Here is a 26930-nt window from a genome sequence, read left to right on the forward strand (position 1 = left end):
CATATTCATGTCCATTCCCCATACATTATTCATCTCTTTTTCTGTGATGATAGTTATTTTTACCCTTATTAGAGTCACCTAACATAGTTTGGATTTGACTCTAAACTATCATGAATAGACTAGGTCAAGGTTTAAAAATCAAAAGGCTGGCTTAATCCTTACTAGCACTGGTGGTTTACAAATCTTTGTGTTTTTTAAAAATGTATTTATGATTTGCATTGGATTATTTGAAATGACAAGGGAGCCAGATTCAGTTTTATCTTTCAAAATGATAACTGTGGACAATCATTTGCAGAACAACAGGGACAAAGGAAAGGACTGAGCTTAAATAGATAGTGGCATGTGCATGTAGGTTAAATGATGTTTACTGCTCTCTGAGCAAACGCTCAGATCACTGCCAAACACAATTTGTCCACTGGCATTACTTTGAGGCTTGGCTTTTAAATTTATAAATTCCAATGTTTACAGCTGGTGATGAAATAAATCTTCAAAAATAATCCTGAGTAATGCAATGTGATTATTGAAATGTGATTTTTGCTAAAATGCAAAGCTTAGATGAACAGTAAGTAGATTAGAATTTGTTCAGAATTTTTTTTGGTAAGAATTATTGAAACACAATTACCTCAGGGCATTTTCATTAGTAATTGATCTTATCATCATTCCCCTTAAAGAGGAGAGGACTACAACCCAAATAAAAATTCATTAAGCACAGTACTGGATATGTTCACATCACCGTTAATTTTCACCCATTCCAATAACAATGCATATAAGCATTTGATGAATGTAATGAAATGCAATGATAAAATAGCTCAAATTCATCAAGTTTTATCATTTTCTTTTTGCAGTGGGTGATGAACCTCTGGAATTCTCTGTTCTGAAGTGTTGTAGAGACAAGATTGTGTTCATTGTGAGGGATAGTGCAGCACACACACCAAATCATCAGCCTCGCACAATATTCAACTGAACTTTATTGATAACCCTGCTTGTACAGTATGTGAAGTCCTCCCATCTGGGAGTAGCATAGGGATATCTTATTAGCTACCACTACATAGATCATCAGATTAGATTAGATTAGATTAGATTATGAGGACACGCAGTCCTCTTTTATTGTCATTTAGTAATGCATGCATTAAGAAATGATACAACGTTTCTCCAGAATGATATCACAGAAACACAAGACAAACTGACTGAAAAACTGACAAAAACCACATAATTATAACATATAGTTACAACAATGAAAAACAATACCGTAACTTGATGAAGAACAGGCCATGGGCACGGTAAAAAAAAGTTCGAAGTCTCTTGAAAGTCCCATCATCTCACGCAGATGGGAGAAGGAAGAAAACTCTCCCTGCCATGAGCTTCCAGTGCCGCAAGCTTGCCGATGCAGCATCCTGGAAACACCCGACCACAGTCCGACTCTGAGTTGTCCGAAAACTTTGAGCCTCCAACCAGCCCTCCGACACTGAGCACCGAGCACCGTCTCTGTCGAGCGCTTCGACCCCAGCCCCAGCCGCCAGCAACAGGAAAAGCCGAGGATTTGGGGCCTTCCCTCTGAAGATTCTCAATCGCACAGTAGCAGCAGCAGCGAACCAGGCATTTCAGAAGTTTCTCCAGATGTTCCCCCGTGCTTCTCACGTCTGCCTCCATCAAATCAGAATTGTGCACAGCCCCTATTTAACAAATACGGTATCATTTCACTGGAGAGGCCGTGTGTGCTGCATCGAGATCTTGGGAGATATTTAAGGAGGAAATGGATAAATGTTTGAAAGGTCAGGAACTGAAGACCTTGTGGAACTGGCGCAGAAGAGGAAAGGAGACCTGTAGCAGATCAGCCTCACATTAGTTTGAATGGTGGGGTAGGTTGGAGAAGCCTAGTTACGTATTTCCACTCCTATATTCTTATGGCCTTATTACTGAGTGCAAACATACAGAACAAGCTTATCTCTAAAGGCCTTGTCAGTGGACTGCAGCCTCCATCTAGCCAATATCTGGAATGCCGATGATAAATGGCTCTAGCAGTCACACATTATAACAACATATTGAATAGGTGGGAAATATCCATTTCTTATTGGGTTAGTGAAGAGATAATAATTTCTCCAGTACCCAAATCTTCATATTCAAGTAATAAATCCAATAAAGTTGTTTGCTTACTGTGAAAGTTCATCAGCTAGGCTTTTAGAAAATGTGAATACAAAAAAACAGATAAAATCACAAGGAAGCATTAGAAAAATGCATGCAAAAGTATCAAACAGTCTATTACATAGATATCATCTATTACATACATATCAAACAATATATTCTTTATTGCTTAACTACTCAAAAAGCTAATCATTGATTTACTGTCTTTTTTCTTACCTCCTCCAATCTTGTCAAATTTCTCCTGTTAAAGATCCTGCATTTTCAACTAATAAAGATCTGTTTCAATACAAATCTGTATAGAATGCATAATTTTAAAAGTCTGTAAATTTTTCCCCTTATTAATCTTCATAAACTATGCTCCTAATAATACTTACATCATAATAGTGACCTGGCCCCTGGAGCCCTACTGCACTGATAAGTTTTTCACTATCAGGTTCATAAAAATAATGAGTTTCGAGGCTGGGAATTTAATATTCTAGATTATAGATGTTCACAAATTGGTCAAAAATTTCACTGCCACACTTACATTGTGTATGGTTGTTTTTTCTTCGGGCAGGTGGGGCTCATCGGCTTTGGATGGCAGCCCGCCTAGAAGAAGGAAATCTCTGATTTTAAACCTCTGCTGCCCTGCGGCCATACCCACCCATGGGAAAGGCTTCGGGAGTAAACCCCGAGGAAGAAATCCGGAGCCGGGGTCCCTAAGGCAGTTTGATGTTTACAACTTCACTCTGGCAACCTCTGCAACGCCACTGATGCCAAGTTGTATCGGCACTTGCCCTTCCCTTGGACTACATCTGTGACATGGAAAGGGGGAACCTGCTGCATGGGCAATAGTGGTTCTTCAAATCTTCCCACCCAGGCTTGTGCCCTGGAGAGGACACAGTCCACCAGAGGCGCAAACCCATGATCCCCTGGGATCAATAGCTTCCCACTTTTTATGATTGCTTTAGATAATTTGGTAAGATCCACATATGGAAGAATAGAAAGTGATGAATGACTTGTAACCAGGTGACCATTGAATATTATTTTTTATTCTTAAAGTGCACTTATGCATTTACCCTGGTAATCCTAAAACCACTGTCTGTGCCTTTAAGAGAAAACAGTGACATAATTATGCATGTGCGGAGTAAAAAGAGGAGTTACGATGTTCTAGAAAGTGTTGAGTATGGACATATGGTGAGGAAAGGTGAATAATATTTGATAATATCCATGCAAATTCATTTATACTTGTTTGTAAATCTGGAAAATCAGTAATCTGACATCCTTTACATGTGGATGCTTTAGATTTTCGTGAGTGAAGTATTGGCACTGGATAGCGTGGTTGAGCGAAGTTCCTTATTGGCCCAGTAGGTCAGTCTTTCCAGTGATTTTAACTACAAGGCGATATATTGTAGGTTTAGTTTTGTCTTACTTTATTGTTTCATGACGGAATGTGAATATAACAGAGTAATGTAAATGTGTTAACCTCTTCATGAGGAGAACTCATTTCAGGGTCCAGCCTATACGTGTTTGGAAGTTAAGCACGTATGTGCCAAAGTGGAGATGCATTTGCTTTTATTTTCGATGTTGTATCTAAGTTACAGGGTTGGTGGGATTGTAATGTTTCTGTTGTTTTTTTTTAAATTACCACTACAGTGTTGGTTTTATTTATTCTCATACTGTATACGTAACTAGTTGATACACAAGTGTGTGGAACAAAATTAAGCTGAGACTGTAACAGCAGGAACTGCTATTTAAAATTCATTTTGTTATTTTTATTTTGATACCCTCTTTCTGCATTAAAACATCTAAAACAGATAAAGGAATTAAAGACCTGAAAAAGTATTTGATGTCCTGAGTGTGTATTTTTCCCAGGAGTGGGGTAATTCCAAGCCAGATTAGGGTTTTTTTTTGCATTCAGCACAATGCACAATATGGTAGTGGTGCAGAACAGGCCAACCATTCCTGTGGGACGGAAGGAGAGCTGGTTGTCGAATGCAGACTGTGGTAGAGCCTTGAGACCGGGCTGCGACATCGGGACTGATGCCAGGATGTAGAACTGTGACGGTGATCCAGAGCAACTGCGGCGGTGAAGTCATCGTGTTTTCTGCAGAAGACGTCAGTAACCCCTTTTCCAGGCTTATGGTAGAGACTTTAAAGCCTTGAGTTTTCCTAATATATATTTAGAGGATGAGCAAACTGAACCTAATTTGAATGAACAAATTAGAGGGTTGCATAGTAGGTATGAAGAAACTGTAGATAAATTAAGCAAATGTCCCCAGGGAGAGACACATTGCTCCATTTATATGGGCTGTTGAGAAAGATGGAGGTCTGTTGATGACTTCATTGAAGAAGTCGAATGGGTGCTTCCTGCTAGAAATCAGTCTGACCAGGATCAGTCTGATTTTGTTTGGTCACTGCTCAGGGGTGCAGCTCTGGAAGAAGCACGCATACACAGCAATGTTGAGGAAGACCAGGCTGATGACTTGTTCACCTATCTCAGGGAAGCTTCTAAAGACAACTGTAGTGAACCCCAGCTGTTGTATAGGTTTTGTAGTTGCAACAGCATGAGGGTGAAAATGTAAGAGTTTTCACATGTCCTAGCCCAAGCTCTTAACTTGCTGCTGAAGTGTTCGCCTGATGCTGTGGCCAATAAGAGGGGGGTGCTCAGAGATCCTTCTCCTAGAAGGGAGCCCCACAGATTCGCGCAGAACAACCCTGAGTCTTTGACGATAGAAGTACGAGAGGAGGCTTGTCTGTGGTATTTAGAAGAGTCCTCAGGAAATGCAAAGACTGTGAAGTCAAAGTATGGCACAGTGCTCAACTCTTAAAGCTCAGGAATCTAAGTCTGTCACTCCAGATGATGTCCGTAAAGTGGTCACAGAGCAGGACAAAGCCATTAGTGAGTTGACCCGAGCAGTGAATGACCTTGCTGTACAGAGAGGTGTTACACATGCTGCTAGCAGCGGACCCAAGTTCCAGCCTAGGTTCACAGAGGATGGGCAACCAATGTCTTTCGAGTGTCAGGTGGGAGGGCATGGAGCAAAGAATTGCCCACAGAAGCGGAGTGCAAATGACATAGAGCCTGAATCCTACAGCCTTCAGGTTGTTGAGAGTCGGGTAATCTGTGGGAACCTCACAGACTCAGATAATGTACAGCCAGCCCGTGACCATGTGCTGCAACGTGCCGTAGGAACATGTCTTGTTGTTGAGCTTCAGATATCAGGTGTTGCTGTCCGTTGTCTATTAGACACAGGTAGTGAAGTGAGCATCATACTGAACGTTTCTTTTGAGAGCACTTGAATGGAGGGGATGACGATATGTTGTCCACTGCTGGCTGGCTTAGGGTAACAGCTGCTAACGGTCTTGATATTCCTCACCTTGGGTATCTGGAGCTAAAGGTTCAAGCGATGGGCATGAAGATTCCCAACTGTGGCTTTCTAGTAGTCAGGGTTCCTGTCAGCACTGAACAACCCATCCCATGCATTGTAGGCATGAACGTTAAAAGCCAATGCAGGCAACTTGTCTACGCTGAATTTGACATGACCCTAGAAGGAAAGTTGGATGTTGATGAGAGAGATGTTTTCCAGAAAGTGCAGATGCACACTACTGAAAAGAAAGCAATAGTCCGAGTATCCGGAAAAGATACTGAGCACATACCTGCTGAATCTGTAGTTCCCATTGTGGCTAGGAAGGCCAATGGAGATGCTGGTAGTGACAATGGGATGTTACTTGACCCACTTAACACCCCTCCACCGGGATATCTTATAGACACTCCCATACGCATTGACTCTTGTAGTTGTACAGTACCAGTACAGGTTTTAAACCTCTGTCGAGAGGATGTATGGCTCTCACCTGGGACCTGGTTGGGTATCCTGTCAAAGGTGCAGTGCGTAGATGGTGATCAACAATGTGCTGTAAGGTTTCCTTGGATCTCAGCTGGCACTTAACGAGTGATGGCTGGTGTAAAGGAGGAGTGTAGTAACCACAGGTTAAAGTCAATTCTAGATGAGCTCGATTTTGGAGGTAGTGAAGAACAACAAGCTCAGCTAAGAGCTTTACTGGCTAAGTACCTGGATCTCTTTGCAGTTGAAGATGAAGATCTTAGGTACACTGACAAAGTCAAGCATGAAGATAATTTAATTGAGGACGAGTTCATTTCACAGCCATGCTATCGTGTTCCTCCCAGTCAGTACAGTGATATGAAAGAGCACATCTCAAAATTGTCGAAGGAATCTGTTATTCAGGAGAGTAGTAGTGTGCATGCCTCACCTGTATTGTTAGTATGAAAGGCTGATAGTAGCGTAAGATTGCATGTAGATTATCAGAGATTGATCTTAAGACCAAAGAGGATGTGCTCCCGCTCCCGTGTATTAATGAGAGTTATGACGGCCTGCAGGGATTGCAGTTTTTCTCAATGATAGATCTCATGAGTAGCTAACACCAAGTGGTGGGAGAGGAGCATGATAGGCAGATAGGCATAAGACTGCTTTTTTGATCCCATTTGGTCTGTATGAATCTCTTTGTTTGGGGCCTGCAATGGGCCGGTGACTTTTCAAAGACTCATGTAGGCAACCATAAGTGATTTAGTCTTCCTAATTATGCTTGTGTACCTGGATATTCGTGCATATTCACAGACTTTCCAGGAACACTTGGAGAGGCTTGCTTTTAGTGCCTCAAGGAGACTGGTCTGAAGATGAAATTGGAAAAGTGTCATTTTATGCAGTCAGAGGTCAAGTTCTTAGGACACCAGATATCAACCAAGGGGACAGGCACAGATCTTGAGAAGATCTTGACAGTTCAGGAGTGGCCAATACCATCTACGGTCAACATTCCTCACCTTTTGTAGTTATAATAGATGGTTCATTCTAGGACTGTCAAAGATTGTAGGTCTGCTGCATGATGTTGGGCACGTGGCCAAGTGGTTAAGGTGTTCGTCCAGTGATCTGAAGGTCGCTAGTTTGACCCTTACCTGTGGCAGCGTGTTTGTGTCCTTGAGCAAGGCACTTAACCACACATTGCTCTAGTCTGTGCGAGGAGTGGCGCCTCACAGACTTCCAATGTGCGCCTTGTAAGGCATGAAAATGCCCTTCGCAGGCCTCTCAAGGTCTGAGTCGATGCTTCTTCCCCTCCCTTCCCCTGCATGATGTAGTGAATTTGTGTCTTAATGGAGGGAGTCCTAGTAAAACAAGCCAGCTGTTAACAGTCCTGGATGAAGGAATGTCAACTGCCTTTGACTTGCTCAAAGAGAAGCTGACCAGTTCACTTATCCTTGGCTTTGCCAATTTCACAGGGCCTTTCATAGTGGAGACCGATGCAAGCAGTCATGGACTAGGAGCTGTTTTATACCACCAACAGGGAGTGTCAAAGAGTTTTATTGTGTATGCAAGCCAATAACTGAGAAATGCTGAAAAGAACAATAGGAATTATAGTAGCAAGAAATTAGAGCTGCTTGCACTTAAAGTGGGCTACAGTAGAGAAGTTAGGCGCACGTGTGCTATACCTCTTAGTTAAGACGAGACATATTTATTCATACCTTTGTTGTGTATAAGATATAGGGTTGGTGGGATTCTAACCTTTGTATTGTCTTGTTTAGAATTGCCACTACCATGTTGGTTTTGCATATTTTGTTTTGTTTTCATACTGCATATGTAACTAGTTGATACACAAGTGTGTGGAACAAAATTAAGCTGAGATTGTAACAGCAGGAACTGTGTTTTTGAAATTCATGTTGTTGTTTTTATTTTGATACCCTCTTTCTGCATTAAAACATCTAAAACAGATAAAGGAATTAAAGACCCAAAAAAGTACTTCTTGTGCTGAGTGTGTATTTCTCCCAGGCTACAAAATAAAGATCAAATGTGAGAATAAGAAAAGGCCAAGTTCAATCAACCTATTCTCATAAGGTATGCTCTCCAAACCAGGAAACATCCTTGTAAATCTCCTCTGCATTCTTTATAGTATCTACATCCTTCCTAATGAGGTAACCAGAACTGAACACAGTACTGCAAGTGGGGTCTAACTAAGGTCTTATATAGCTGTAACATTACCTCATGGCTGTTCAGAACTCAGTCCCACGGTTGATGAAGGCCAACACACCATGTGCCTTCTTGACCACACTGTCTACCTGTGCAGCAGTTTTGGTGTCCTATGGACACAGACCCCAATATCTCGCTGATCCTCCACACTGCTAAGAGTCTTATCATTAATATTATATTCTGTCTTAAAACTACTGAAATGAACCATTTCACACTTATCTGGGTTGAACTCCATCTGCCACTTCTCAGCCTAGTTCTGCATCTTACTGATGTCGCACTGTAACCTTTGACATCCTCTAGCCTTTTCACAACACCATCAACTTTTATGTCATCAGCACCATCAATGTTTGTGTCATCAGCAAACTGGCTAACCCACCCTTCTACTTCCTCATCCAGGTCATTTATAAAAATCAGAGGAATGGTTCCAGAAATTCCATTCTACTATGTTGATCTATGGCTGTTCATGCACATTAGATTCCCAATAAGAGGTTAGCAAACCAGATGAGTTTTTACAATGACTTCCTAGTTTCATGGATGGATGAACAAGAATATTCCAGATTTATGAATTATATTTCAATTTTTTATTTATCATGATGGGAGTGAATTCATATCTATGGACCATTAGTTCAGACCTCTTGATGATTAGTTTAGTAATGAAATACCATTCCTGATAATTCGAATTATCAAATTACATAGTAATGAAGGTTTTTTATACTGGAAGAATTTAATTTACTGTGCCTATAAGAAGTATTAACCCCCCCCCCCAAAGTTTTTCATGTTTTATTGTTTTACAATATTCAAACAGTGGATTTTATAAAACACAAAATAATTGATTGTATGAGTATTCACCCCATTTTCATATGACACACCAAATCATCAATGGTGCAGCCAACTGATTTTAGAAGTCACATAATTAAAATGGAAATCTGTTTTTGGAGACTTGTGTGCGTGCAGTCAAAGTGTTTCAATTGATTGTGGTAAGAATAGGTCCAACTGCTGGAGAGTCAGTCTTTTTCTGTTGATCAGTGTCAAAAAAAGCCAAATTAAATTCATTGTGATTCAATGTTGTAAAACAATAAAACATGAAAACTTCCTGGGGGCGGGGGGGGGTGGTGGTGAATATTTTGTAGGCACTGTAGGCAGTAAATAAAATAAAAAAGACTGAAGAACTTGGATATAAAATTTGGCCCATTGCATTACACACCAGGAGATAGTAACCTACAGAATCAGCACCCTACTTACCACTTTAAACAGTCACAGTTGGTACGGATAGTGCAAAGTTGTTGCAGCTTGTAATATATTATACTGGAGTATTGCATCAAATCTGGCTGTCCCAGTACAGTGACGATGGGGAGACTTTGAAAAGGGTACAGTGGAGGTTTACCGGGATGTAAATGGTAAGAGATGTAAGGAGAGGCTGGATAGATTTGGGGTGTTTTCCCTGGGGTACCAGGGCCTGAGAGGCGACTAGACAGAAGTTTATAAAATTATGAGAGGCATAGATAAGGTTGATAGTTGTAATCTGTAGAAATTTCAAATACTGGAGGAGTTGGGGAAGTCAGACAAGGGTAGGACAGACACAGTGCATATTCAGACCATAGGAAGAGTTTCTGAACAGAGGGACCTAGGAGTGCAAGTACACAGTTCACTGAGAGTAGCATCACAAATAGACAAGGTGGTGAGGAAGATATATGGTGTGCTGGCCTTTAATCAGGGCCTTCAGTCATACAAGATGTTGGTCAGATCATACCCTGAGTATTGTTGCTGTGTTATGGGAAAGACATCATTAAACTGGAAAGAGAAGATTTACAAGGATGTTGCCAGGGCTTGAGGGCTTGAGTTATAAGGAGAATTTGGGCAGGCTATGTCTTTATTCCTTGGAATTTAGGAGATTGAGGGGTTACCACACAGAAGTATATAAAACCATGACGGGTATAGAGAGGGTGAATACACACAGTCTTTTTCCCAGAGAAAGGCAACTAAACATTAGAGAGCTAATTAGAGGGCTGATCTAACTAAAAATTTAAAACGTTAAGGGGAGCAGTGAAAGACTTAATCTGAGGAGCAACTTCTTCATGAAGAAAGGGGTGCATATGTGGGTTGAGCTGCCAGAGAAAGTAGATGGGGTATATATAGCAACGACATTTAAAAGACATTATAAAAAACTGCATGGACAGGAGGGATTTAGAGGGATATGTGCCAAATGTGGACAAATTGGATAAGCTTCGTTGACCCTACATAGCAGAGAAGTTCAAAGATGTATGGGGCATGAGTTTTATACAGAGAGTGGTAGGTGCCTTGAACAGACTGCCAGGGATGGTGGTGGACGCAGACGTAGTGGTGGCATTTAAAAAACATATGTAGACACTTGAATGGGCAGGCAGTAGAGAGATAGAGATCATGTGCAAGCAGAAGAGAGTTTAATTTGGTATTGTGTTCACCACAGACATTGTGAGCTGAAGGACCAGCCCTGTGTTGTTCTGTTCTTTGTTCTGTCTATAAGATACATTGCACCACCTTACTGCAATGTCTTTAACATCATCTTCTGAACTTGTAACTTCTGCCACCTAGGTCAAGGTCTGTGGATACCACGACCTGTAAGTTCCTCTACAAATGAGACAACCATTGGATTTAGAAACATATCACCATCCCTTCCTGGGACTACCAGTACAGTGCCAATCTTGATCCCCAAAGGCTATAGATTGTAGAGAGAAGTGGAGTCTCAGAGAGGGTTATCATTACAAATGCTGAACCTATCTACTTGCTAGGCCAGGCTGCATTTTCAGAATGGAGAACATTGTGGTTTCAGGTGGGAAGGGGGCTGCAATATCCAATAAGATTTCCTGTCTGAAAATGCACATGATATCAATTTGATTTCAATTTCATTACTACTGTTTACTTGCAGTATCCTGCAGTCTATGTAATAAAAATAATGATAACATAGCATGTAAATAATAATAATGTTATGACATATCAATGAGCAACGTGTTATTTGTTTCCATTTACTAGAAAACGAACAATCAATAGACAATTTTACTCCTTTCAACAAAAAATACTCCATCTTTCTGTGTAAGTATTCTTCAAAGGAAACATTCTTGCTGGGGTTATGTCCAATGGGAATGCTACACAACGAAAGAATAAAAGCCTCTGGGATGGGATTGCAATGTGAGTGGAAACAACTTCTATTTAGTTTCAATGAATAATGTTGATCAGCTGTTCTGAAGCATGTTTAACATCCATGACCATTTCCAACAGAAGCAGACATTTAGAATACAGCATGAAGGCAAGAATTCTTTCAGAAGTAAATCAATAACTTTCTGTTTCATATTCTTCCTGTTATATACATTGTAGATTTGTCAATATGTAATAATGAAGGTAAAAGGAAGGCTCTTCCTGCATTGCTTCCATATATGAGTTCTTGTATTAAATTGTACATTGGAATGTTGTGGGAAGGGAGACAATTCATTTCATATTGCTCCCATGATATAACAGTTGTTGATTTAGGAGAATGAAGAGTTCTACTTTTTGTATCCATTATCTAAGAGAAATACCTGATTTTTTGAACCCAAGTCTAATGTTCAAAACCCATCAACACCCCGCAGCTCACTTAATCCCTTATTGTAGAGACCTGACAAAGCCATGTGAGAAATAACATCAAGTGAATGGAAGAGTTCTGATGGAAGGCAAAGCATATTCAGAACTCACTATGTCCTCATCAAACCATCTGACACAAAGTTGCATTTTGCTAACCCAGTCTCCTGGCATAAGCTGAATCAACTTCTTAAAAAGCAAAGGCATCAAAATCAGTGATGGCATTGGATCAGGTACCATTTTGGAACAAATCCAACATCTTTCAACACCTAGAATTAACTATGTAGAAATTTGATTAAATGGAGATTCAGCACTGTCTTTTCAGAGGTAAAGTGAGGAAACTGCCTTTGAAATGCACAGACTTGTTCACGTAAACTTGTAATGGCTCTCTTGACTATCTCTTCCCATTCTGATTCTTGTAAAAGTGCTATTTCCTTTTCTCAGTTCCTTCTCTGTTCATGGGATGATATTTTTTCTTTCCAGGACATCAGAGATGTTCTCCTCCTTCAAAGAACAGGGTTTCCATTTCTCTACTATTGATGCTGATCTTACAAGCATCTCCCCCATTTCCTGGACACCTGCACTCACCCCCATCTTCCTGCTGCCTTAACAGGGATAGAGATCCTCTTGCTCTTACCTATCAACTCATGAGCCTCCTCATCCAACACATAATTTTCTGCAACTTCAGCCAATTTCAATCGGATCCTACCACCGAACACATCTTTATCTCCCCTCCACTCTCCACTTTCCCTAGGATCACTCTCTGTATGATTCCCTTGTCCATCTGTCCCTTCTCACTTATCTCCCTCTTGGCACATACCCTTGCAAGTGACACACTTACCCATTTAACTCCTCCCTTACCCTCATTCAGGGCACAAACAGTCCTTCCAGGTGAGGCAGCACTTCACCCGCAATCTTGTTGGGGTCATCTATTTGGTGTTCCTGATGTGGACACCTCCATATTCATGAGACCTGACGTAAACTGGGTGACTGCTTTGTCAAGAACCTCTGCTCAATTCACCGAAGGCAGAATTTCCCGGTGGCCAACAATTTTAATTCCCAGTCCCATTCCTGTTCTGACATGTTAGGTCCATAGCCTCGCCTTTTTGCCATGATGAGGCCACTCTCAGGTTAAGGAGCAGCACCTCATATTCTGTCTAGGTAGTCTCCAACCCAATGGCATGAACGTGAATTTCTCCTTCCAGTAAAAAAAATGTTTTTCCTTCCCCCACTCCCCCCCCCTTGTATTCCCCACTCTAGCCTCTTACCTCGTCCCCCCACCTGTTTATCACCTTCCTCTGGTGACTCTTCTTCTTCCCTTTTTCCTATGGTGCACTCTCCACTCCTATCAAATTCCTTCTTCTCCAATCCTTTACGTTTCCCACCCATCTGGCTTCATCTTCCTTCTCCCACCTTTAAATTCTGGCATCTTCCCCCTTCCTTTCCAGTCCTTTTGTCCCAGTGAGTCCATGCCAACAACTGAGAACCTATTTCATGCAAATCCTATACTTAACCCATTTTATTCACCCCTCATTGCCCACAACTTCCCCCAGATTCTACCGCTCACTTACACACTAGTGTGGCACAGTACTGTGGTGGTTAGCACAACGGTTTGCAGCACAGGGGACCCGGGTTCAATTCCCTCGGCTGCTTGTAAGGAGTTTGTACGTCCTCCTCATGACCATGTGGGTTTCCTTTGGGTGCCCGGGTTTCGTTCGGGTGCTCCGGTTTCCTCCCATGCACCATTGTAAATTGTCGCATGATTAGGCCAAGAATTGCTGGGCGGCATGGTTGGAAGAGTCAGGAGGGCCCGTTTTGTGCCGTATCTCAATAAATAAATACATTTAGAGTGTCCTATTAACACCTTTTCAGGATGTTGGAAGAAACTGGAGCACGTGGAAACAACGAACATAGTTACAGGGAGAACATGCAAACTCCACACAAGCAGCACTGCTGGGTTACTAGAGTTGTAAGACAGCAGCTTTACTATCTGCACCACTGTTGGTAAAAAAGACAAAACGTGGAACATGGGACAGGACAGTACAGCCCAGGAAACGGCCCTTAGGCCTACGATGCTGAATTCAATGTCAAACTACACTAAATCCTTTCTGGCTGAACGTGATCCATATCCCTCCATCCTCTGCTTATTCGTGTGTCTATCTGAATAGATCAGAACCAGGAAGGAGTTAAGAGGAAAGAAACTCAACTGATGGTGATGTGTGGCAGTAATTCAACTTGTGCAGCAGTGGGTGAGGACCCATGCAAAGATTCCACTGCTATGAGAAGAGCCGGTCACAATCATTTCCCTGTTTCTGCGTCTCAACTGCAAGTGTTTCCAGTAGCCTGTGCATGAACTGATGGTAACCTGTACTAAAGTATATCACCTTCATTGTTGGAAGTCAGTGCAGTAACATGTGGCTCAGGTAGTGGCTGAGGTAATCCTTCAAACCAAGGTGGCAGTGCAGATCTTTGAATGGACACTCGCCTGTGGTTATAATGTGTACAGCGAGAAAGACTCGCATCCCTTCAAGGGGCTAGAAAGTGCTCTAGGAGAGATAGGTGAAGGGTATGCGAGGTGTTGACCATTATTGCTTATTGTAGCTGATGAGCTGCCAAGACTGTAGAACTACTTGTCAGCCACCAGCCTAGATCCTGAAACTTCAGAGACAGTAGAAGCAACACTTGGCACAGAGTGGCATGCCAGGACAATTTGGAGGACAGACATGAGTTAACCCCTTTGCTGAAGATCGGGAAACACTTATAGGCCAGACTCGGTAAGAATGGCAGATTGACTTCCAGAAGGACGTTAGTGAACAGAGCAGGTTATTACAACAATCTGGTAATTTTGTAGTCGTCATTAATAAAAGTAGCGGCTATTTTAACATTAGATTAGCTAAATTCAAATTCCATGGCTACCATAGGTAGACACAAGCCTCTGGTTTACTGGTCTGGTAACTTCATTATTCTATCACCTCACTGTAACAAGGTAGAACAACCAGAATAAAATTATAGGTAACACTTTTAGATTGTGCTGAAAAGAGAAGTCAACATGACTAAATATATTTTTCCTTAGTGTAATTTTCATAACATGGTGAAACTGATCTTGCCTAATGTAATAAAATTAGTAAACATGAGTGTGGTTTGATGTACTGTTTCAGGAAGCGCGCATATAACACGCTAGAAGAATATAAATGGGGTTTTAATTACCACATACAGAAGATTTATGTATATATTTCACATAATTATATAAAGTGCATGAAGCATTTTATATGCATACATACTGCATTTCATATAATTCCATTAATTCAATATTTCAAACATGTGTGCCTTGTAGATAAATCCATTCTTAAAAGTAATTAAAAACATTAATGAAAACTTACCTAATCATTCACTACCATTGTAGAATTTAAATATGGGGAAGTAAATCTTTGGTGCTTGATGAAAAAGAGTGAAATATAGTTAAAAAGAGCTCGAGGTGGGAAGTTCCATTTACAATTGCTGAAACATCCTATAAATTCAGCTTAAACCATGTCATGAAGTTTGCAGATGACACAACAATGGTTTGCCTCATCAACAATGATAAGTTGGAGTACAGGAAGCAAGTGAAGCGGCTGGTGGATTGGGGTGAGAAGAACAACCTAAGTGTGAATGTAGAGAAGACCAAGGAAGTCATTGTGGACTTCCGGAAGGTGCAGGTGAACGGCCTCCTCTGTAAATATATGACTTCTCTGTACAGAGAATTAAGAGCATCAAGGTCCTGGGAGTTCACATCATAGATGACATCTCTTGGTCCCTTAATATCACCTCCCTGAACAAGAAGGCATGGCAGCATCTCCTCTTCCTAAGGAGATTCAGGAAAGTGAGGCTCCCCACCCCCCATTCTTACTGCATTTATAGGAGCAAAACTGGTAAAATCTTCACTTGTTGCATCTCTGTCTGGAATGGGAGCAACCAAGCATCGGACCAGAAGTCCCTTCAATAGACTGTTAGTACAGCTGAGAGGATCATAGGGGTCTCCATACCATTCATCAAGGATATTTATAAAGAGCTTTGTGTACACAGGGCCCCTAGTATTATTAAGTGCTTTACACCCCGGTTCGAAGAAACATTGTCTCGTCTGACGGTATACATTGTGACAACAGACCAAATTATCAGAAGATTGATGCCGATAAGAGGACAATGGGGGAACATTCAGAAATGTTAATGGAGGACGAGAGAGATTAACGAAAGGGAGACACAGTTCCGAGTATTGTCAAGACCGGTTGCTTTGAACCTGAACTGTTTGAAGTTTGATGGACAGGCGATACCCCAGCAGGGGGATAAAAGGGACAGGTTCGCTAAGGCAACAGACACCACAACACCACGAGGTAATGAGACCCTGGAAGCGGTGTGCGCCCACAAGTTGGTGGGTGTTTTGGAGGTCTGGTCGTGGGACCAGCCATAGACGCACAGGGTGGAAAGGTGCGGTCGGCGGGAACCCGGTGCGTGTGTCCGCCCTTTCCTGGGTGTCGGGTTCACCGCAGAAGAACGATCGTATCCGGAACGGAGGGGTCACAGTCGGTGACCTCAGAAGACATTACAAAGGGCTCGCCCGAAAGCTAACTGTGAGGAATATCGTAGGTCTGTTTGGAATCCGATTTGCATATTCATTCGTTCTCTCTCTCTCCCCAACGGCACAACAGCGATTACTGCGAACTGAACTAAACTGAACTTAACTCTGTGTCACTTGAGACTGATCATTTTACCCCTAGACTGCGGTAGAGCTTGATTGATCCTATTATCCTAGTTCTGTGTACATGTGTGTTTTATCATTGCTAACCTGTTGCATTTATATCCTTATGATTAGAGTACTGTGTTGCTTATTTCTTTAATAAAGCTTTCTTAGTTCCAGTAATCCAGACTCCAACTAAGTGGTCCATTTCTGCTGGTTTGGCAACCCAGTTACGGGGTACGTAACAACATGTATATAGTTAAATGACAATAAAATTTATGACTTGAAATAACTACCCAGTTTTACTGGAAAATAAACTACAACTTCTATTGTTGCAAATAACCAAAGGTGTAAAATAGCAGTGGTCAGCAGTTTCTTAACAATTTTTGGTGAGAAAAATAATGGGTATATAACGCAATTGCATTTTAAAATGACAAAACACCTTCTCTTCATTCACAGGAATAGGAGTTGGTCATTCAGCACTTTGAAGCCACCTTGTCAACCAATTTGATTGTGGCTGATCTGTATCTTCACTTATTCAATTTGGTTCCATAACTATGCCCTTGGATAAACAAAGTCTGCATCAGAGTTTAATTCTTCAATTGGCCTAACATCAACATCTCCTTGAGAGGTCCAGATTTCTGTTGCCTTTTGTGAGAAGAGGTTCTCACTGTGAATGACACAGCACTAATTTTATGATAACTTTAGACGGCACCCAACACCACAATCACTCAGTATACTCTATCAAATAATCTATACACAAGGGAATACATCCCTACAATGAAGGTACATTCCAACCTCTAATGATTCGGACAGATTCTGGTTAATTTGCCAAAGGAGCACGCACTTACATATAACGTTCTTGTGGATTCTCCTTGGTTAACACCCCTTCCTTCTCCATCAGCATTTGTCGGAAAGTCCCAACTTTCTGACGAATTTCTTCCGGGGTATACCTGAAACAGCAATAGAAGATTAAATTTGTGAGTAACCAAGACAGTACACACCACAGACAAGAGAAAACTGAATGTTTATAATCAGAGCATGGAGAGTGAACATATAATATAAAGGCATCCGTTAGTCTTGCGAGACCATGGATCTGCACCTGGAAAGTCTTCACTCTCCAGGGCCCAGGCCTGGGTAAGGTTGTATGGAAGAACAGCAGTTGCCCATGCTGCAAGTCTCCCCTCTCCACGACACCGATGTTGTCCAAGGGCCGATACAGCTCGGCACCAGTGTCGTCGCAGAGCACTGTGTGGTTAAGTGCCTTGCTCAAGGATACAACATGCTGCCTCAGCTGGGGCTTGAACTCACGACCTTCAGGTCGCTAGTTGAATGCCTTAAACACTTGGCCACGTGAACATAGCTGAAGAAGAAAAACCCAGACTGCACATTACTAGTCAGGGAACTAATCATGGCAGTGTTCAGACAGTACAGAGTGGAGCACTTGTCTACTAAGACTATATGAGTGGAACTGAGGAATAAGAAAGGGATGATCACATTAATGGGATTATAGTATAGTCTTCCAAATAGTGGGATTTAGAAGAACAAATTTGTAGAGAGATAGCTGACTGTTTCAAGAAAAAAATAAGGTTGTGGTAGTAGGTGGTTTTAACTTTCCACATATTGACTGGACCTCCTATACTGTAAAAGGACAGGATAGGATAGAATCTGTCAAATGAGTTCAAGAAAGTTTCCTTAATCCATAAAAAGTTTCCTTAAGTATATAGAGGTCCCAACTAGAGCGAGTGCAATACTGCATCTCCTGTTAGGGAATGAGACAGGGTGGGTGCAAAGGAACACTTAGATCATAGCAATCATAATTCCATTATTTCTAAGATAATTATGAAGAAGGATTGAACTGATCCTCAGATTGAGATTCTAATTTGGAAAATGGCCTTTTTTAATGATATAATAATGGAGGATTATGTAGCAGTGAAGGGTTAGATTGATTTTAGGGTACACTAAAATTGGCAGAACATTGCGGGCCAAAGTTGCCTACATTCAGCCTGTAATTTTTTACGTTCTTTGTTGATCCGGCAGGCGTGGATTGGGATAGGTTGTTTCCGGGCAAAGGGCTGCTTGGTAAGGGGGAGGCCTTCAAGTGAAATATGTTCCTGTTAGAATAAAAGGTAAGGCTAACAAATTTAAGAAACCTTGGTTTTTGATGGATATTGAGGCCCTAGTTAAGAGGAGAAAGGAGGAGCTACACGGCAGGTATCAGCAGAAATAAAAGAGGTGCTTGTGGAGTATTAGAAATGCAAGAGAACACTTTAAGAGGGAAATTGGGAGGCTAAAGAGGGAATGAGTTTGTTCTGGCAGACAATGTGAAGGAGAATCCCAAGAGCTTTTACAGGTACATTAAGAGCGAAGGGATAGTAAGGGACAAAATTGGTCCACTTAAAGATTAGTATGGTCATCTATGCATGGAGCCAAAAGATGAGGGAGATCTTAAATATATGTTTTTACATCTGAATTTACTCTCGAGAAAGATACAGCATCCATAGAAGGGAGGTAAAATAACAGAGAGGTCATGAACCATATTCAGATCGCAGAAAAAGAGGTGCTTGTCGTATTCAGGCAAGTTAGGCGAAGAGGTTCCTAGGGACTGATGAGGTGTCCCCTCGAACCTTGTTGGAAGTTACTGGAGAAATTGCAGGGACCCTGGTAGGGGAATTGGTGGTCCATTGTTTAAGAAAGGCACTAAAAATAAGCCAGGAAATTCTCGGTTGATGACCTTGATGTCAACAGTGGGCAAATCAGTGGAAGATATTTTAAGGGATCAGATATATAAGTATTTGTATAGACAAGCCCTGATTAGGAATAGTCAACATGGCTTCTACCCAATCCTATAGTTTTTTTTAAGAAGATTACTAGGAAAGTTAATGACGCAAAAGCTGAGGATGATGTCTATATGGACCTTAGCAAGGTCTTTAATGAAGTCCCTCATGGAAGGCTCGTCAAGGAGGTTCAGTCACTTGGCTTAGAGGCAGAAGCCAGAGAGTGGTAGTAAATGGTTTCCTCTGACTGAAGGACTGTGACCAGTGGTGCTGGGTCCATTATTGTTTGTCATCTAGATCAATGATTTGGATGAAAATGTGGTAAACTGAATCAGTAAGTTTGTGAATTACATCAAAATTGGGGGCATAAATGGTCAGTGAGAAAGACTATTAAAACTTGCAATGGAATCAGGAGCAGCTGGAAAAATAGGCTGAAAAATGGCAAGTGGAATCAGAATCAGAATCAGAATCCTTTATTATCACCAAGTATGTGGACACATACAGGGAATTTGATGCCAGTTTCCCTGAGCTCTCGCTGTACAGAATCAAAAAGCCAACAAAACAATAGTGCAAATAATTGTGAACTATATACAATGAGGTATACCTGTGTATGTACAGGTGGACTTGGTTTATAATAGACTAAAATTCAAGTGTTCATAAGACTGATGGCATACGGAAAGAAACTGTTCTTGTACCTATTTGTCCTGGCATACAGTGATCTAAAGCGCCTGCCAGAAGGAAGGGGTTGGAACAGGTGATGTCCAGGGTGTGATGGGTCTACAATGATGTTGCTTGCTCTCTTCCTGACTCTAGATGCATATAAGTCCTGGATCGAGGGCAGCTTCACACCAATAATCCCTTCCGCAGCCCTGACGGTTTTTGGAGTCTATTCTTGTCTTGTTTGGTAGCTGATCCAAACCAGGCAGTGATGGACGGACAGAGAACAGACTGAATTATTCCTGAATAGAATTGAATCAACAGCTCCTGAGGCAGGTTGTACTTCCTGAGTTGACGTAGGAAATACAACCTCTGCTGAGCCTTTTTGAATTTAATGCCGACAAGGGTGAAGATTTGAACTTTGGGAGGACAAACCATGATAGAACATATACAGTAACAGAAGGGCACTGAGAACAAAAGGATCTCAGAATACAGATCCATTATGCTTTGAAAGGATCATTGCACAAACTGTAGATAGGGTTGTAAAGAGTTTTTGGCACAGATTGACTACCAAAGTATTGTGTACAGGAGTTGGGATTTTATGTTGGAAGTTCTATGACACATTGGTGAGGCCAAATTTGGAGCAATGTGTTCTGTTCTCATTACTTTCCTATATGAATGATATCAACAAGGATGAAAGAGTACATTGAAAATTTATAAGGAAGTTGCCAGGACTTAAGGAGCTAGGTTATAGGGAAAGATTTAATTGGTCACAACTTTACTCTCTGGAGTGTTGGAGAAGATGTTACATACAAAATTGTGAGGGGTATATATAGGGTAAAAACAAGCAGGTTTTCTCCACTGAGGTTATGCGGAAATAGAATTAGACGTCCAAGGTTAAGGGTGAAAGGTGAAATATTTAAGAGAAGGGATATGGGGGGCTAAGGTCCGGGTGCTTGTCAATAGAACTAGGCAGAATAACAGTTTGGCATAGAATAGATGGGCTGAAGGGCCTGTGCCATAGTACTCTATGACTCTATGAGCATTGTTTCATGATTACCAAGAGTTAGTGGGATGTTCACCTTTCTCGGAGAGCTTTCAGCCCACCGTTCAGTATATTTTTCTGTCCTCCTGGTGAAGTTCAGAATGCAATAACTGTTTCAGGAGGCAGCCATGTGAGAGATGTGGCCTGTCCAGTGCAGCTGTCTGAGAGTAACTGGGACACTGACATTGGAATAAAAACAGATCTTGGAAATACTCATCAGAAAGGCTGCATCTGTGGAAAGAGGAAAAAATTGACTTTTCAGGTCCAACACACTTCGTAAGAATTGGGAAGAGAGAAGCTAAATGCCTAGGAAAAGAAATATCATTGGGAGAATGACTCCAAATACATTAAGAGAGGTGCATACTAGCATTTTGTCTCTGTAACGTGTAATATATTGTAAATAGCAAGGCTGTAGGGCATTCTCAGCAGATCAGAATATACAAATTGAATAAAGAAAATTGTGTCAAAATTAAGGTAGGGAAGAATAGCCAGTTGCAATGCAAATGATAATAGAGAGAGTGAGCTACGTAAAGTTGGAGATCTTGATTCGGAGTTCTGTAGGCTACAATATGCCCAGACAAAAGATGAGATTTTGTTTCTCAGGTTTGTATTGGGTTGCTGGTAACAGTGTGGAGGCCACAGTCACAGAAACCAGAATGGATGGTGGGATGGAGAATTAACATGGCAGGCAGCCAGAAGTTTAGGGTCACTTCTGCAGACTGAACCCATAGGTGCTCCACAAAGCAATCACGGAAGTTGCATTTGGTTTCTCCATTGTAGAGGAGACTGCGTTGTGAATGCATACATGAGACTGGAGGAAATGCACATGAATCACTGTTCCATCTGGAAGGATTATCCAGGGGAGGGGTTTATTTAGTTATGTATTTATTTATTCATTCATTTATTTATTGAGATGCAGTGCAGAATAAATCCGTCGACTGCACCGCCCATCAAACCCCGGATTTAACCTCAGCCTAACCATGGGACAGTTTACAATGACCAATTAACCTGCCAATTGGTACGTCTTTGGACTGTAGGAGGAAACTGGAGCACCCGGAAGAAACCCATGTGGTCACAGGGAGAACGTTCAAGCCCCTTACAGGCAGTGGCAGCAATTAAACCCAGCTCACTAGTACTGTAAAGCATTGAGAGAACCACTATGCTACCGTACCATTTAAAGCAGCGGTGCAAAGATACTGTCAAAGACTTTGTCCCTAATGTAGAGAAGATGCCATTGTTCAAGAAAATTAAAAATGAAAGACATTTCAGAGGCATCACTGTGAAATATGTCATCATCAGAACATTTGGGGGGGGTCTCTATTGGAGGCAGGGTGGGAGAGGTATTGTTAGGCTAGATATGGAAGTCTCTGAGTGTGTATTAGGTATTTGTGACTAGTTTATCCCGTGAGATGTTAACAGAGAGATACTGAAAGGACAAGGTAGAGTCAGAGATGAACTATGTGAAGATGAGAACAGGGTAGAAGCTGGCAGGGGGAATGATCTACATGAACATAGAAACCTAGAGAACCTACAGCACAGTACAGGCCCTTTGGCCCACAAAGCTGTGCCAAACATGTCCTTTCCTTAAAAATTACCTAGGGTTATCCATAGCCCTCTAGTTTTCTAAGCTCCATGTACCTATCCAGGAGTTTCTTAAAAGTCCCTATTCTATCTGCCTCCACCACCGTCGCCGGCAGCCCATTCCATGCATTCACCGCTCTCTATGTAAAAAAACTTACCTCTGATATCCCCTCTGTACCTACTTCAAAGTACCTTAAAACTGTTCTGTCTTGTGGTAGCCATTCTAGCCCTGGGAAAAAGCCTCTGACTATCCACATGATCAATGCCTCTCATCATCTTATACACCTCTATCAGGTCACCTCTCATCTTCCATCACTCCAAAGAAAAAAGGCCGAGTTCACTCAACCTATTCTCATAAGACGTGCTCCCCAATCCAAGCAACATCCTTGTATCACACATAAAAATTGCTGGTGAACGCAGCAGGCCAGGCAGCATCTATAGGAAGAGGTACAAACGACGTTTCAGGCCGAGACCCTTCATCAGGACTAACTGAAAGAAGAGATAGTAAGAGATTTGAAAGTGGGAGGGGGAGGCAAAGAAAGTAGAATCTCCCAGTGGGTACACATTTTAATTCCACGTCCCATTCCCATTCTGATATGTCTATCCACGGCCTCCTCTACTGTAAAGATGAAGCCACACTCAGGTTGGAGGAACAACACCTTATATTCCGTCTGGGTAGCCTCCAACCTGGTGGCATGAACATTGACTTCTCTAACTTCCGTTAATGCCCAACCTCCCCTTCGTACCCCATCTGTTATTTATTTATTATTATTATTATATATATTTTTTCTCTCTCTTTTTCTTCCTCTATCCCTCTCACTATACTCCTCGCCCATCCTCTGGGATTTACGCCTCCCCCTTTCTTTCTCCCTAGGCCTCCTGTCCCATGATCTCTCATATCCCTTTTGCCAATCAACTTTCCAGCTCTTAGCTTCATCCCTCCCCCTCCTGTCTTCTATCATTTTGGATTTCCCCCTCCCCCTTCCCCTCCCACTTTCAAATCTCTTATTATCTCTTCTTTCAGTTAGTCCTAACGAAGGGTCTCGGCCCAAAACGTCAACTGTACCTCCTCCTATAGATGCTGCCTGGCCTGTTGCGTTCACCAGCAATTTTTATGTGTGTTGCTTGAAATTCCAGCATCTGCAGATTTTCTTGTATTAACAACCTTGTAAACCTCCTCTGCACCCTTTCTATGGTTTCCACATCCTTCCTGCAGTGAGGCGACCAGAACTGAGCACAGTACTCCAAGTGGGGTCTGGCCAGGGTCCTGTATAGCTGCAACGATACCCCTCGGCTCCTAAGCTCAGTCCGATGATTGATGAAGGCCAATGCACCGTATGCTTTCTTAACCACAAAGACAACCTGTGCAGCAGCCTTGAGTGTCCTATGGACTCAGACCCCAAGATCACTTTGATCCTCCACACTGCAAAGAGTCTTACCATTAATGCTATATTCTGCCATCATATTTGACCTACCAAAATGAACCACCTCACACTTATCTGGGTTGAACTCCATCTGCCACTTCTAAGCCCAGTTTTGCATCCAATCAATGTCCCGCTTTAACCTCTGACAGCCCTCCACACTATCCACAACACCCCCAACCTTTGCGTCATCATCAAATTTACTACCCGTCCCTCCATTTCCTCATCCAGGTCATTAATAAAAATCACAAAGAGCAGGAGTTCCAGAACAGATCCCTGAGGCACACCACTGGTGACCAACCTCCATGCAGAATATGACCCATCTACAACCAATCTTTGCATTCTGTGGGCAAGCCAGTTCTGGATCCACAAAGCAATGTCCCCTTAGATCTCATGCCTCCTTATTTTCTCAATAAGCCTTGCATGAGGTACCATGTCAAATCCCTTGCTGAAATCCATTACATCTACTGCTCTACCTTCATCAATGTGTTTGGTCACATCCTCAAAAAAATTCACTCAGGCTCGTAAGGCACAACCTGCCTTTCACAAGGCCATCATCTTACCAACCACTAAAGTAAGGCTCATCGGTCTATAATTTCCTGGGCTATCTCTACTCCCTTTCTTGAATAATGGAACAACATCCGCAACCCTCCAATCCTCTGGAACCTCTTCCATCTGTATTGATGATGCAAAGATCATCGCCAGAGTCTCAACAATCTCCTCCCTCACCTCCCACAGTAATCTGGGGTACATCTCGTCCGGTCCCGGTGAGTTATCCAACTTGTTGCTTTCCAAAAGCTCCAGCACATCCTCTTTCTTAATATTTACCTGCTCAAGCTTTTCAGTGCACTGTAAGTCATCCCTACAATCACCAAGAACCTTTTCCGTAGTGAATACTGAAGCAAAGCACACATTAAGTACCTCTGCCATCTTCTCCGGTTCCATACACACTTTTCCACTGTCACACTTGGTTGGTCCTATTCTCTCACGTCTTATCCTCTTGCACTTCACATACTTGTAGAATGCCTTGGGGTTTTCCTTAATGTGTCTGCCAAGGCCTTCTCATGGCCCCTTCTGACTCTCCTAATTTCTTTCTTAAGCTCCTTCCTGCTAGCCTTATAATATTCTAGATCTCTATCATTATCTAGTTTTTTGAATGTTTTGTAAACTCTTCTTTTCTCCATGACTAGATTTACAACAGCCTTTGTACACCAGGGTTCTTGTACACTTCCATCCTTTCCCTGTCTCATTGGAACGTACCTACGCAGAATATCCCCTGAACATTTGCCACATTTCTTCCGTACGTTTCCCTGAGAACATCTGTTTCCAATTTATGCTTTCAAGTTCCTGCCTGGTAGCCTCACATTTCCCCTTACTCCAATTAAACGCTTTCCTAACTTGTCTGTTCCTATCTTTCTCCAATGGTAAAGGAGATAATATTGTGATCACTATCTCTAAAATGCTCTCCCACTGAGAGATCTGACACCTGACCAGGTTCATTTCCCAATACCAGATCTACAGCCTCTCCTCTTGTAGGCCTATCTACATATTGTGTCAAGAATCCTTCCTGAACACACCTAACAAACTCTACCCCATCTAAACCCCTCGCTCTAGGGACGTGCCAATCAATATTTGACAACCGTGTTATTATTACACCTTCCTAGAATCTGGCTCCCTATCTGCTCCTCGATGTCCCTGTTACTATTGGGTGGTCTATAAAAAATACCCAGTAGAGTTATTGCCCCCTTCCTGTTCCTAACTTCCACCACAGAAACTCCGTAGACAACCCCTCCATGGCATCCACCTTTTTTGCAGCCATGACACTATCTCTGATCAACAGTGCCACACCCCCACATCTTTTGCCTCCCTCACTGTCCTTTCTGAAACATCTGAAGCCTGGCGCTCGAAGTAACCATTCCTGCCCCTGGAATCAGGAGCGATGCATTCACTGATGTATTGATTTATTTTTAATTTATATAGTGGGGAACAGGCCCTTCCAGCTCTTTGAGGTTGCCACCCAGCAATTCCCGATTTAATCCTAGCCTTATCATGGGACAATTTACAATGACTAATTAACTTACCAACTGGTATGTCTTTGGAATGTGTGAGGAAACAAGAGCACCCGGAGGAAACCCACTCGGTCACAGGGAGAACGTACAAACTCCTTACAGAAACAGTGGGTATTGAACCCAGGTCACCTGTACTGTTGTGCTAACCTACTACACTACTGTACTGCCCTGTCCCAGAAAAATAGTTGGGAGAGTAGGCATAGGCAGGACTGAATCCAAAACTGTTCCACTTGCAGCAAAACTCTCATAATCCTGCAGGCTTGGGATTTTACTGGTGCCAGACTGGATATTATTAGTACCTGAACAGTCTTTAAATTCCCTTTTCTCAGGATGTGACATAGAGGGGTAATGAATTTTCCAGTGAATCAGGTAGAGTGAAAGGGAGCATGGGAGCCAGGCTCCTGGTGAACTGAAGTGAAACAGAGGAAGAGAAACCCCTGTGAGTGATAGAGGGCTGCAGGAACGAGAGTCCAAGTGTGTGGTAAGGAACTTATGAACTGGGATCTGAGGGGAGTTGAAAGGCAGAAAATGAACTGGGGCCCTAATGAGTGGAAAAGGAATGTGGGAACTGGGGACCGGGTGAGTGGATAGAGAGTGCTGAATCCCAGGGTCCCAGTTAGTGGAATGACAGAGCTGGAATAGGACCCAAGTTTATGAAAAGGAAGATGAAGAATCTTAGCTCCAATGAGTGGAGAGAGCATGTAGGAATCAGGGCCCTGTTGTTTTAGAGAGAGCCATGAACTGGAGTCCTCTGGTGTTAACAGTGTGGTAACCAGGGTGCTGTTGAATGGAAAAGTAATGTGGAAACTAGGGCCTAGGTGAGTGGAGAGGGAGGCCTAATGTACGAGAAGGCTGGCAGAAGCTGAGGTCCCAATGGGTGGAAAGGGGACACAGCAAACCTTACATGGTGAGCTAGATG

The 26930-nt window shown here is 42.2% G+C and overlaps 1 protein-coding gene across 4 annotated transcripts in view; it reads right to left on the minus strand.

Annotated features, from left to right (window-relative positions):
• srrm3 (serine/arginine repetitive matrix 3) overlaps positions 1–26930 on the minus strand; it is a 417679-nt gene that overhangs the window by 284914 nt on the left and 105835 nt on the right. For all 4 annotated transcript variants that reach the window (XR_010015899.1, XM_063031472.1, XM_063031471.1 and 1 more), the window contains exon 3: positions 17313–17414. Coding sequence is in view for 3 of the 4 variants with exons in the window: in XM_063031472.1 (XP_062887542.1) it covers positions 17313–17414 (102 nt within the window). In the remaining variant the exon portion in view is untranslated. The remainder of the gene's footprint in view (positions 1–17312; positions 17415–26930) is intronic.

This window comes from Mobula hypostoma, chromosome 23 (assembly GCF_963921235.1).
Source record: "Mobula hypostoma chromosome 23, sMobHyp1.1, whole genome shotgun sequence".
NCBI lineage: Eukaryota > Metazoa > Chordata > Chondrichthyes > Myliobatiformes > Myliobatidae > Mobula > Mobula hypostoma.